Source organism: Salvia miltiorrhiza, chromosome 8 (genome assembly GCF_028751815.1).
Source record: "Salvia miltiorrhiza cultivar Shanhuang (shh) chromosome 8, IMPLAD_Smil_shh, whole genome shotgun sequence".
Lineage (NCBI taxonomy): Eukaryota > Viridiplantae > Streptophyta > Magnoliopsida > Lamiales > Lamiaceae > Salvia > Salvia miltiorrhiza.
The window spans coordinates 24,430,066-24,445,117 of NC_080394.1; the positions used below are offsets into that span (position 1 = coordinate 24,430,066).

The following is a 15,052-nucleotide window of genomic DNA, read 5'->3' on the forward strand; positions in this document are numbered from 1 at the left end:
TGAGAGCCAGAGAGCAGATGCAGCAAATAGCCTTGTTTACGAGGCGAATGTGAGGCTTCGAGATCCAGTTTATGGGTGCATGGGAGCGATCTCAGCTTTGCAGCAGCAGGTACAAGTCTTGCAAGCGGAGCTGAATGCTGTGAGAACTGAGATCTTCAAATACAAATACAAAGAATCAAATATGCTTCCATCTCATCATGCATCCTTGCTGTCATCGGCGGCCGTTTCCGTTGCCGCGCCCGTGCCCCCGCCCCCGCCGCCTCCTCTCACATCCGCATCCTTGTACACCTCGGTTACATCTAGTAGTGCTGCTGACTTTAGCACCATCTCTACTGAAAATATGACATACTTTGGTTGAATTATTTGGCCTTCACTTCCATTTTATGTTATGTTACATTACATCATCAATGGCGAAGGAAGGCGAGCGGTACATAGATTATTCATTTTAAGTCTTGTCCAAAGAGTTGCGAAGCTATCTATCAATAAATTTTGTATCCATATGTCGTTACACTTGCTATATATCTTTATACACTCTCTCTTTTATGATTGCTTAGTTATACATTTGATGTATTCCCTCTCTCCTTTGGCTGCGTAAGTATGATAGTTGAACAAGATATATATGAAACTAAATAATTTATTTGGTACAGCAAAATGAAATTACTTGGAGCGGAACAGTTGAAGATTCTGGCAACAGCGAGTTCGGGCAAGCTTTACAGGTAAATATATAAGCAAGCTAAATTAACTTTATAAGGTGGAGTTGAGGATATTAAATTCTATATAAAGGTGAGATTACATTTCTCTTCCATCTCTAGGGATGAGTCATACTGGGAATGCTATATTTGGTGAGAAATGAGAATGATTGCATAAGTTATAGTATATATTGTTGCATAAGCTACAATATAATATTGTATAATTTTTTTTGCTGTGTTCGAATCTTGAAGGGAGCGAAAATTTTACCTAATTAAATGAATTTCGTTATGCAGTCATTACAAGCAGCTTATGCAAATTACAAGCATTTTATGCAACATATATACTAACTTATGCAATCATTCTCCATTCTCACCATATTTGTCCATTCTCATTTGATCTTCTCCCTACAAAAAATAGGGAAGAGATCAATAGAGAATGTTAAATGTAGAGAGAAAGAGAAAGGCGGTCCGAATAAGTCAATAAATTTAATGAATACGCCAACAATTTTACATGAGGTTCAAATCTTGAAGGTGGCGTATTTTATGAATATATGTCTATTCATGCGGTCTCTTGATTTATTCGGTAAAGTTATTGACTTATTCAAAACGAATAATATAGAATTCTCCATTGATCCTACCCCTATATATATATATATATATATATATATATATATATATATAGAGAAGGGCTATAATAAAAACACTATTAAATGTATAAAATAGGAACCAATCTCATCCATAGGATCTTCAAGATCTTGTGGCTCAAAATTGTCCTATTATTAAGGTTGGAATTACACGCCTAACACAATAAAGGTTATCAAAGTAATTTAATATTTCATAATCGGTTAGGAAGATATAGTAATTAATAAGTTAATTCATTCCATATCCAAGCATATCTATATTCATTGTTTTATATATTTATTCATACCCGTCATTCTCTTGTGTAAAATGATTTTGTCGAATTAAATTAATATTTATGCAATAGAGATTTTCATATATAGTTGCATTTAAATTTACTATTTAAAACTATTGATAGCAATATTGTCGTGATTCTCAATGTTTATGCAATAGAGATTTTTACATAGTGGTAGTAATGCACATTAGTTTTTTTTTTCTTCTGCACTTTTGACTTGCCTTTGTGTCTATCACCACCGCATGAATTACGTGTTGATAGAGAACATATCGAGAATTAAATTGTATGAATTACGTTTTGATACAACACGAATTGAAAATTAAATTGCATGTATCACGTATTGATACAACACGAATCAAAAATTATTTTAATCCGATTCCGGAATTGCTAAAATTGTAGTATGAATTACGTTTTGATACGACACGAATTGAAAATTAAATTGCATGTGTTACGTGTTGATACAGCACGAATCAAAAATTATTTTAATCTGATTCAGGAATTGCTAAAATAATTCATGCAATCAATTGTGTGATTTATTACCCGTGTGAATATCGTAGGCATATTACATATGAATTACGTTTTGATACAACACGAATTGGAAATTAAATTGCATGCATTACGTGTTGATACAACACGAATCGAAAATTATTTTAATTCAATTCAGGAATTGCTAAAACAATTCATGCAATCAATTGTGTAAGATGAATCGAAAATCACAAATGCCGAATATCGCCGGAGAAGAAGATTAGATCAGACACCGATAGAAAAAAATTAAAATTGGGGATAAGAGATAAAAAAAAAAAAAAGCTAGAATTTTTTGGTTATGCAGAAACAAAATGAGGAATAAGGAAAATGCAATGACACGTATTCATCACTCCTTCAATCAATTCATTTAAGTGTAATCATTTCAGATATGGAAAACCAACCTTTCCTAATTACTAGGCGCAAAAATTGGGGCCAAAAATCTGTACACGAATGGTCAAAGAAAATATTTTACTCTTCTACCCTATTTCCTAATATTGGTATGAATTCACAGTTTATGTAAGTGAATCGGACGATTTCAATATTTTAGATCTGGACCGTTGATTTAAAGGAGATCTATGGTCAATATATATTCCTATTTTATACACTAAGGGGTGTTTTCACCCTAGCCCTCCCCTATATATATATATATATATAGGGGAAGGCTAAAATAAGAACGCTTCTTAAAATATAAATTAGGAACCATTTTCAGCCCTTAGATCATCAAGATCTACGGTTGATTAATCACCTTGTTGGATAAATTCATGTCCTGAGTTCGAATCCCAAAGGTAGCAAAAAATTATTTTTCGCAATTCGTACCTTTATACAATTTATTCATGCGTGTTATACATAAAATTCATGCATTTTTACTGGTTCGTAATTCTTAAAATAAGAGTGGTTTATTGAATAACCGCTCCCTATATATATATATATATATATATAAAGATGTTCAAATGATAACGAAGATTTAAAATGAGAACGGATCATGAAGATCAACGGTGGATGCATCATTTTGATAGATGAATGCACCACTTGAGCTCGAATCCTGGAGGGAGCAAATTTTTTATTTATTTTCATTTTTTCCGAATGCAGTTAATTGTACAGGGAATGCAGTAACTTAATTTACACGCCAATGCAGTGTTTTCTATTTTCATTTTAAATTGCGGTTTTCACTCTAACCAATCCCTATATATATATATATATATATATATATATATATATATATATATATATATGGGGTTAGGTTATAGTGAGATTGCTAATTTTTGTGAGATGTGAGACTAATGAATGAGCCATTATATAGTGATGAATAAGGCAATATCTAGTGTTGAATAATGTTATTCAAAAAATTAATAATTTTTTTGCTCCCTCCAATATTCGAACCTAGATTAAAAAAAAAAAATCAATCTAAGATCTCACCACATATGAGGGATCTCATTGGAACAATTTTTTATATAGGGGTATGTGTCAGTGAGATTGTTATTTTTTGTGAGAACGTGGGACTAATGAATAATGTAATTAATGTATAGTGTTGGACAAGGAAGTATATAGTGTTGAATAACGATATTAAAAAATTAGTAAAATTTTTTGCTCCCCTTAGGATTCGAACCCTGGTAAATTTTTTCCCCCTCCAGATAAATATCAACCATAAGATACATTAAATTAACACTTACAAATCAATTTAAGATCTTACCATATATAGGGGATCTCATTGGAACTCTCCCATATATATATATATATATATATATATATATATATATATATATATAGGGGAGGGCTACGGTAAAAACACTTCTTAAAATATAAATATAAATATTTTTTAATGTACGAATTTTATCCAACAGGGTTACGAATTCATCAAACATGAATACGAATTGTGAAAAATAATTTTTTGCTACCTTTGGGATTCGGACCCATGACCACGAATTCATCCAACAGGGTTACGAATCAACCGTAGATCTTGATGATCTAAGGGCTGAAAATCATTTATATTTTATACACTTAAGAGTGTTTTTATTCTAGCTCTCCCCTATATATATATATATATAGAGAGAGAGAGAGAGAGAGAGAGAGAGAGAGAAAAAAAAAGTTATGTTACATACTTTAATTATGTGAGCACTGCCCGCGTTTAGCATTCGTTAGCGTTATTTTATTGTTTTATATAGTATTTATTTTTATTCTAATACTTCATAATTTTTTATTGAGAACATTAATTTTATAAATTACATAAAAATCAAAGTCCAACTTATCCTTTTTATTAATTATTTGAAGTTAAAGAAAATACGAACAAATTAGAATCTAATTTTTATGTAATTTATAAAATTAATAATCTCAATAATAATTTGTAAAGTCTTAGAATAAAAATAAATATATAAAACAAAAAAAATAATGTTAACGAGGACTAAACGTAAGTGGTGCTCATATAAGATGTTCACATAAAGTATGTAATAGTATAACATTTCTCACTATATATATATACACGCACACACGATCGATTAGCTACTATATACACATGAGTGGATTTTGTGTTTCCTATAGAGGCAACATTTTCATAACAAGCATTAAAATTTTCGAAAATTAATTACTTGAAATAAAAAAATTGAGAAATTCTTAATAAAGTGAATTGTAATATGAGAGTAATTATTGATTTCTCTGCCATATATTTATGTACGTCTAGGAAAATTTTTAATGTGAGAGATAAGCCAATATAAGTTGCTGAAATTACAATTCTTGAAGGCAAGCTCCACCGTCAATATTATATTATACGCCTAGATATTCTCATTATATATATACTGAAACTGATGTGGTATCCCCCTCTTCGAATACATGCGGTAGGAAGTCACTACCCATTATACAATTACAATCCAAACGGAGGATATATAAAAGTAATCTTTAGTAAATAGTATTCAATTCTTGCTACAGTCTTCCAACTGCCATAATATTATCTTACAATCCAAATGAAAGTAATTTGGAAATATTCCTATGCATTATAACAGAATGTTTCAAGTGATTATAGGTTTTGTAAAATTCTGAAACTTCTAAATCTTATTAAATAAAATTGTGACACCTTAGGATAGTTATTTTGGACGTCACAAATTTAGTGACATTAAAGGATATAGTTAAGAGATCAACTTTACTTATATTTTTATATGTAATAAAAGTATATAAATATATATGTATATATGTAACTAATTAATAGTATTTGTTATACCTAAAATTATAGTAATAAACTTTGTGACACATTTCTCGATTTCACTGGCTACTAGCTAGACAATTTTATTTTAGCGATGGTTCAATCCACATGCGTCCCTTTTCCTTCAAGTTATTCAACTCAAGAAATAAATCCCAAAAAAATATGTAGCAACACGTTATAGTAAGGATACATATAGAACGTGGTTCAAATTAGTTCAGAAGTAAATTGTAGTATAAAATATGAATAATTTTAGTCAATAAATTATGAAGATTTATGGTGGATTTATGATATTTTTGAATGAATTCATGATATAGGGATCAAATCCATAAAAAGAAAAATTCTATTTTGTTGGATTCATCAATTTTCACAATGAGTTCATAATATTTAATAACAAATTCACAATACACTTATTTTATACTATAAATTTGATTTAATCAAAATGGAAAATGTTCTACATAATCACTTAGAGCATCTCCAGTGGGAGGCGCTATAACGGGCGCTATAAGGTGGTCCCCGCCATATCGTCTCCCCTCTCCAGTGAATTGACTCTATACATAAGCACTATAATCTTCATTTCTATTTTATCTCATTTTAGCTCTTCTATTTTAAAATTTAATATTTTATTAAAAATAAATTTAAATATTACATTAATTAAAATAAAATACAATAAATAAAAATATTACTAATAATTAAAAATTAGGTAAAAATAATTTAAAAGGTTTAATATTATAAAATAAAAAAAATCAAAAATCAACATTAAAACAAAAAATATAGAAAAAATAATATAAGTAAAAACTACCCTATCAATCCGCCGCCCCACCCATTTCATTTTCTTTTTTTTCTTCTTCTCCCAGTCGTCCCCCTTTTTTCTTTTTCTTTTTCTTCATCTTCCCCACCAAACCCTTTCTTCCTCTGCTCTTTCCTTCTCTCTTCTATTTCTGTATATATATTTTTTATCCGTGTGTACTCTGCATGTGCCTGCCATTTCTTGCCAAAACGTCTGACAACATGGAAAGCACTAAGCACGAGTGGGGGGAGCACTCCAGTGCGCGGTGCTGCGCAGCGTGCCGCATCGAGGCGACACCCCCCTCCCCGTGCTATGGATGCTCCTATGCCTTTATTGTTGTAGTGAGTTTTTACCACAACATCGAAATTTTTACAACAGAGAAGAAATCAAACGCAATAATCTGAGAATTTGAATTTTATTTCCACAACTGTAGAAAGAGCTAGAAGGGGGAGTTTCTCTTTTGGGTTCAGGATGGATGACTCCATAATTTGAAAAGGTGATCTTATTATTCCACACCTTTGGTTACTTCTAATTTGATGGTTGAGATAATCTATACTATATTAAAACAGCAGTTTTCAATTAGAAATTGATTTCAAATTAATTTGAAAATTGAATGGCGATTTTGTAGTTAAGACAAAATTGAAGATTTATTTATAAACTCTATTTATTCTTTTCATTTTCTTTTCTTTAACTTCTTATTTTTTTGTTTTATTTATTTCTAAAATTATGAAATTCGATTAATTATAAAATATTCATTATGCCTATCAAATTAAAGATCACGATAAGAGCTTTAATTTGATATAGTTTATGTAAATATAAGATTTAAAATGTAAAAATTATATTAGTTTAAATATTAAAATTTTAAAAATTTCTCTCTCCTCTCTCATCTTTTTTTTACTAAATCTATTCTTTAATTCATTTTTCATTATTTTTTAATTTTGTAAACTTTTTTTTTACGATTCATATTTTAAAATAAAATATTAAAATATTTAAGTCAACTAACTCACATTTCTAACAAACGTTTATTTACAGTTCTAGAATCTATAAAAAGGGTTTTATTTTCTTTTTCTTTATCTTTTTATTTCTTTGTTTGTTCCTTTCAAAATTTTTGAAATTCGTTTAATTATAAAATATTTAATATGCATATTAAATTAAAGATTGTGATAAGAACTTTAATTTGATATATTTTATTTATAATATAAAATTTATATTTATTTAAAAATTAAAATTTTTAAAAATTATCTCTCCTCTCATTTTTTTTGAATAATTTTTTTAATTGTTTAAATTTTTAATTTTTTAACTTATTTTTTTTATTTACATAATATCAATTTTTTTTATTATTGTGGATTCTTTTTTTTTTCAATATTCAATAAAATATATTTAATTAGTTAAAGTTAATTTTTTTTATTATATGTATAAATGTGATATTGAGTTGTTATCAATTTTATATAAATTTAGAAATATAAAAATATTTTCCGTGCATTGCACGGGGTGCAAATGCTAGTTCCTTATTAATTATACGAAAAATAATCTTAGAACGGAAAAAGTAAATCGTTGATTTTCCTCCATTTCCTTAACTGTTCCGATTTGATGAACTTATAGTTTTTGGATATTTTAATAAAATTTTCAATGTATTTTAATGAACTTATAGTTATCTGTGTCGAATTTAGCGTACGTGGGAGAATGTCTAGACGACTTTATTTTGAACTTATAGTTATTTTGAAATTTATTTTAATGAACTTATAGTTATTTTGATGAAACTCATAAAAATTTGTTTTGAACTTAAGTTGAACATAAGAATATATCTCACTAGGGGTATAAATTCGGGTAGAGGGTATCATGTACACCCTCACCTGTCCCGATACCCGTGCGGGTATCGGGTACCCGATACCCTCACAATTCACAATGAGGGTCGGGTGCGGGTATAGAGTTCAAGAAAATTGCAGGTATCAGGTACCCGCGTCGGGTAATGCGGGTACCCGCATACCCTGAATTAAATTTAATTATTTTAATTATTTATTAAATATTTGAATTTCTAATTCTTCAGGTTATGGATTACACACTTCAATTAATAAATATTTGAATTTCTAATTTCTCATCATTTATTAAATATTTGAATATTTTAATTATTTTTTCTGAATAGAGGGACAAAATACCCTCGGGTAATGCGGGTACCCGCAAATTGCGGGATAAAATACCCTCCATCAGGACAAAATACGCTCAAAATTACAAACCTTCAAAGCATTACGGGAAATGCGGGTGCCCAAATACCCGCAATGGATACCCGCTACAGATATTCGGGTACTGGCACATGGTACGCAGGACGGGTGAGGGTATGCAATTTGGGTGATTTTGCGGGTTGGGTACCCGACCCGGCCCAAATTTACACCCTTATATCTCACAGTTATTATAATTCTGCTGAACATGATAAATACTTTTAATGGACTTTATTCAGAAACATAAAGTAACGTAATACAGAAGAAATAATTGCTTATGAATCCCGAACGTAATTATCATAAATGTATCTTCCAAAAATTATGTAGATTTGATTAAGATATGGTATTGTCTATTAGCTGTTAGATTGCATTAAATAAATGGCTAGGATTACTTCTCAATTCTACAAACATTTGCCTTTCTCAATTGAACCTCTCTATCTCTCTCTCTCTCTCTCTCTCTCTCTCAATTGAACATTTCTCCCTCTCTCTCTCTCTCTCTCTCTATCTCTCAATTGAACATTTCTCCCTTTCTCAATTAAACATTTGCCTTACGAATCATGTTCTGATTAGGACAATTTCTAGCCACAAGATCAACCAAGATCTAATGGACATGATTTGTTCCTATTTTATACACTTAAAAGTGTTCTTAGTTTAGCCCACCTCTCTCTCTCTCCCTCTATATATATATATATATATATATAATATATATATATAGAGAAGGGATCAATAGAGAAGCTAAATATTCGAGAGAAACAAAGAAGATGAATAAGTCAATAATTGTACTGAATACGCCAACAATTTTACTGAACGGAATAAATGTGCGTGTTTATTGACTTATTCCGCACATTTATTCCGTTCAGTAAAATTGTTGGCATATTCAGTACAATTATTGACTTATTCATCTTCTCTGTTTCTCTCGAATATTTAGCTTCTCGAATATATATATATATATATATATATATATATATAGGGATATGGAGGAGTTTTAATAAAACCAAAGTTATTGTGAGAAATGAGAAATATATTTTTTAAATGCACAGTTACATAATTTTTATTGCATTTTATAACACTTGTATTTGTATTTTTACATTTCTCATCTTCCCATTTATATGAGAAGGTTCAACCCTTCGATCATCAAAATTATATAGTAAATACATCGATATCATTTTGATGGATGAATGCAACACCTAAATTCAAATTTTCGAGGGAGCAAAAATTTTATTTACACATATAAATATATCAAAAAATGTAAAATTGCACACATAATAGTAATAGATACAATTATTTTAAGGATTTCTATTATTTTTCTTATTTTATTTAAATTCAACTAAACACATATAAAATTGTAGAATCGGTTTATTTATAAAGAAAGGATTATCACCAACCAAAGGAGTCCTAGGCGAAGCTCTCTAAAAATAGGAGTCCCAAGTGAAACATTGTACCATCAAGTTTTTGGAAAGTCAAGTTCACCTCTATATACGATATATATTAATTCCACAACTTGAAAAGAATTCAGTATTTTAAGTAAACAGTACATTTACGTTCGGTGGGTTGTATTAAGTTTGGTTTAGAGAGCTTATTATAATTAGCTATAGTAATTTATAAAATGGTTTAAAAGTTTATAAAATATAATTATTAAAATGTTTCAAGATTTATACAATATAATATCTAAAGAGTTTATAAGTGGCTAAACTGCTTATATAATTGAGTTTATAAAATAGACGGAAAATTAAAAGGGTATATAATTAAAATAACAAATTATGAAAGTATTGTTTTTGTTAAATGAAAAAATTATGAAAAATAAATTGGGTGGAGAACTTATTTTTTTGGGAATTTATTTTTACAGTCGTTTAAAAGCTTATAAGTTGTTCATGAATTTATCTTATAAAATACTTTTCAATAGTTTGTAAGGTCATAAATAGCTTACGCTATTTTAAGGAGCTTATATTATAAATTGAGCCAAACATTAATCTTCACATGTAGACGGTAGTGTCTATTGACATATAAGTCATAAATACTCGTACTGTTTTGAATAGAGGGTGAAAAGGAGTTATGATTTTGCTACAACCAACAATAATGGATGAAATCCCTTTGTTGACAGCTAAATATAACCATGTTGATGTACTTCTATTTTCTTTTTTAATCTGCTTTCTGTTGGCGTGCAGATACGATCAACCTTGGTATTAAGGGAGGAAAAGGAGCATACGATTAAATAATTATATGACTTGTGGAATAACTTATTGGGACCTTCATTCCCTTCCCCACTATATGTAGAAAACAATATATCTTTATACGAATAATTAATAAATTAATTAATTCGCGATTACATGTGTATGTGTAAAGATTAATTTAAACATCTCTCACATGGAGATGGTGACTGAATTTGGTCCTATGTCCAGATTGCTTGTAAATGCAGCATTATGCTTGTCTTCACACAATTACCTATGGATTTCTGTTTACAATTAATATAATATTATATAATTTAAATTTTGAAATAACTTCTCCAACTTATTACTTTTCAGTTTTCAGTTTTCAATTCAGGTTGATACCTCCCAATAGCTGATCTTTTAGGGACTTCCAAATAGACATAGAATTACTAGAAATACATGATTTGTTTACATATGCTGATCGATCATTGTACCATATTCTTCCAACGGAAAAAGGAAAAGAAAAAAAAAAAATCAATCAAAGAGGTTAGTCAGAATTAACCATAAAGGTCATGTCTTGAAGAGAGCTTAGAGCTGAAAAAATATTGAAGAAATGAATTAGAGCATTCACCTTAATTTTTTGAGTTAATGCTTGACTTATTCATGTTCCAGGCTCACGTACGTGAGCCAAATACTGCATTGAATTGACTTATAATATTAAGTCATATGAATTACTTTTGTATTTTGTATTTTGTATTTTTTATTTAATTTAATTGATACAACTTTAAATCAGACAATTACTTAAATTTGAATCACATAAATTTAAATGACATAAATTTAAAATTACAAAAATTTAAAACATGAAAATCAGTAATCTCTGGCTCCCCTTCGTGCGAGCATGTCAGCCACTCATTACACATGTATTTCTTGTTGCTCAGGTGTCATTCTCGACATATCCATGAACAGAATCCATCGCCTCGTGCTTGAGGCGATTCTTCTCCCTGTTGGCCTCGAAGATTGCGGTGAGATTTGCTTGCGTCTTGCCCATAGAGTTCAAGAATTTGGTGGAGGGGATCGAGGCTAGTGATCTTTTGCTCTTGGCCGCAGCCTTGTAGAAGAAATTTCTTCGTCCGACACCGATGTTATGAAATCGCCACTCTCTGACAATTTTTTTTGCCTCTTGGGAATAAACATCGCTCTCGAGATACAAGGACTTGAGCTTTTGGTTCTGTCGAAAAATTCTCCACGCTTTCCACCACTTTAATGGAATGCCCTTTTTTTGGATGTGTACAAGGTTTGAGCCATCTCCCACATGTTGTCGCTATGACTTCTTGGTCACTTGGCATGGGCTTCAACCCATGTTGCCTTCCATAGCTTCACCTCAACGGTGACACGCCCGCAATGACTTTTCATTTGTCGGACTGTGAACGGCTCAGACACCATTGCGTTGATTTTATCCAACAACCTCCCCTAATAGGCATCGCCTTTTTGGTCGACACCACGGATGACATCGTTCGTCTCCTCGATCCGAATACGATCTATGAGGTTGGTTTCTTCGAACGTGTACATATGTTGCCCCTTTTCGGGGGGCACGTGAAGGATTGCTTGTATGATCATTTCTCGGATTATCATAATTCACCATACATCGATTAATATCTAGCATGCTCTTATTAATTTAAATACTGCACATTAGAGTAAGAATTACTTGCGAATTTGCTGCAAAGATCGTCGAAAGCAAACTCCTGCTTTGAGCTTTTGAACTGTATATCCCGCTTAATACCCGATGTCGGATGGACGACGAACCTCGAAGATTCCTAGAGAAAATATCACAGCTCGAAAACAGCGCCTTTATTTTTTTTCTTCTCTCACAGAAACCTAGTTTTATGATTTTTGCACGTGTTCTCAACTGAGAGCAGATAATTGTATTTATTATTATAAATACATGGTTTAAGCATATTCAATGAGTTGGGTTTATCTTCACCTACTGGGCTCATGAGACTTTGGGCCAGTCTAGAGATCAAATACAAGGAATAAAGATTAGCCTAAAATGTATTAATTCTTATGATCAGCCCAGATCCGAGTTAATTCATAATTATTGATTCATTCCAATAGAGAATCAATATTGACTTACCTTTTTATTACTGATGATGAGTCGGGGCTTGCATGTAGACTTATCAAACCCCGTATTTGAGATATCCAACATGAATGAAATAATTAAAGCTTCTGACAGCTTATATTAGTTAATTTCTTATTAATTGTAAAGCCGAGGCACCCAAAGACTGTCCTTTGTGAGAGGTCTTGGGTTCAATCCCGTCTGCGTGTAGGTAGTTTTTCCATTTTTGTGTGGGTAGTAGTTCCACCTACGTGCGGTTGTTTTCCCACCTTTGTGTGGTGTAGAGATCCCGCCTGCGTGCGAGGTTGCTTATTTACTTATATATTAGATACCTCTTATAATTTCTCAAAAAAGAAAAAAACATCTAAAAAGAATATCAATTTATTCAGGCAACCAAATGATTTTGGGTTTAAGAAAATTTCTTGAAGTGAAAGATTTCCAAAAATTATATATATTTTTTAAAATTCTTATTAATTCTTAAGTAGTACTCCCTTCGTCCCATTTATCTTGGCACATTTTCCTTTTTAGTTTGCCTCATTTATAATGACACTTTCCAAAATAAATGCACAGATTATCAGATAGTCAAAATTCAATTTAAGTAATCGAGTTTATTCCTCGCAGCACTCAATCTCTCATGTGTTTAGGCTTCTATTTACGCTCAAGACAGACCACATCAAGGGTTCACCATAGGCTTGCATGCACTCTCCATCTCCACTCCCTAGTAACTCTAACCGCATATCCTTAGGTCTTACTTTGATTGTAATGTGGCTTAAGGCAAAAGGTTGGAAGTATTTGGATCTAGGCTAAGGTCAATCAGACTTAATGGTCAAGATGCTTCTAGTCTTGGCCTAGATAGATCATTTTCCCCTTCTTATGGGCCCCAACACATAACAACACGAACTTATTTCTTTTGATTTTCATTTTTCTCCTAAGTCCTTATTATTTTCTTTCTTTCCTCGCCTTTTCAATTTGTGGACTTTATCATTTTTCATTCAAGCGTTCTGCCCATTATGTTTCCATCATTTTTCTCCTTGTTTTCCCTTTTCTCATTTTATGCTCCTAAGTCTTCTTTACCGGGTATGTTATTAAAATTAGGACATTTATATGAGTGAGTCAAAAGAATTAATTCTGGGTGAAATTGGCTACAAAAGATTAATGATGGATAAGGCATTTTTGGCTTAAGTGGGCTCATTAGAAATAATTTTAGTCTAAGTCATCTAAGCGATTATTATCTAGAACAATATAGTCTCGACTAAGAATAGCATGCATTTGTGCCCAAGATCGACTTTCACATATGCACACAAGAACATATATATGCTGGTCATGATATATACAACAAAAAAAAGTGTTAGTTGTAAATTCAAGTTTTAAAACTTGAATTCACAACTAGAAATAGTGTTAGTTGAGAATTGAAGGTTTAAAACTCAAATTCATGACTAGCACTATTTTAGTTTTGAATTCAAGCTTTAAAACTCAAATTCATGACCAACACTATTTCTAGCTGTGGATTCAAACTTTAAAATTTGAATTCACAACTAGCAGTAGAGTTGGTTGTGAATTCGAGCTTTAAAACTCGAATTTACAACCAACACTAGCAATTCAGTTGTGGATTCATCAAGTTGATTGTGAATTCTAGTTTTAAAATTCGAATTGATAACCATCTTGATGAATTAACAACCAACACTAGGGACTCAGTTTTGAATTCATCGAATTGGTTGTGAATTGAAGAATTATTTGACAAAGTGATAATAACAATTACAATTTATTTATGTGTCCTTTGTATTGTAATTGATGTTCGGAAAAAAAATACAATTTAACACTAACATCCAAAAAAAAAGGAAAAAAAGAGAGAGAAATCAAATTAGAGCTTGCTCCTAGAATTGCTTTTCACACAAAAAATTACTCCCTCCGTCCCTGTTAGGTCCCGGAAGGTCTAGAATAGGTGTATGGGGGGAGGGGGAGGTATACACCTATGGGCAGTTTCAAAAACAACAAACACAATACAACCTTTATCAGTTAACGAAAGATTGAAGACTGATACTGAAAAATGCTTCAGTAAAGATATCAGTTAAAGTCAAGACTTTAACTGATACACTCGTAGAGCTTCAGTCTTGGATTGAACAGAGAAGTGTTATGAATCTTACTGACTATCCGAAGATTTATCAGTTAAACTAATAACACACGTAGCGAAAAACTTTATCTTTTGAAAAAACCTATGTGATTAACACGTTGTCAGGTTTATGTTTCACTTTGCGATTAGTCAGTTTCAGTTAAGAACGTCTGTGCACAGATAAGAAAGTAAAACTGAAAGCGATAAACGACAAATGGATTTTTACGTGGTTCGGAATCCAATTCCTACATCCATGGTCAGTAGATCACACTGACAAACACTTTTGGCATATGCTTACGGGTGCACAGCAAACCTAGAACTGAAACCACACGTTTCAGTACCAACATATTGGGTTGGATTTC

At 31.1% G+C, this 15,052-nt stretch overlaps 1 protein-coding gene and 1 long non-coding RNA gene across 3 annotated transcripts in view; both read left to right on the forward strand.

Moving 5' to 3' along the window:
- Positions 1-559, forward strand: part of LOC130998847 (LOB domain-containing protein 15-like) — a 1,226-nt gene extending 667 nt beyond the window's left edge. For both annotated transcript variants that reach the window (XM_057924250.1, XM_057924249.1), the window contains exon 3: positions 1-559. This exon is cut by the window's left edge. In XM_057924250.1, the coding sequence (XP_057780233.1) occupies positions 1-358 (358 nt within the window). In that variant the 3' untranslated portion in view covers positions 359-559.
- A 5,291-nt stretch (positions 560-5,850) lies between these two features.
- LOC131002026 (uncharacterized) lies at positions 5,851-10,730 on the forward strand. The gene is made up of 3 exons (XR_009094110.1): positions 5,851-6,445; positions 6,538-6,600; positions 10,486-10,730. It is a non-coding gene; the product is annotated as an uncharacterized LOC131002026 (long non-coding RNA).
- The last annotated feature ends 4,322 nt before the right edge of the window (positions 10,731-15,052 follow it).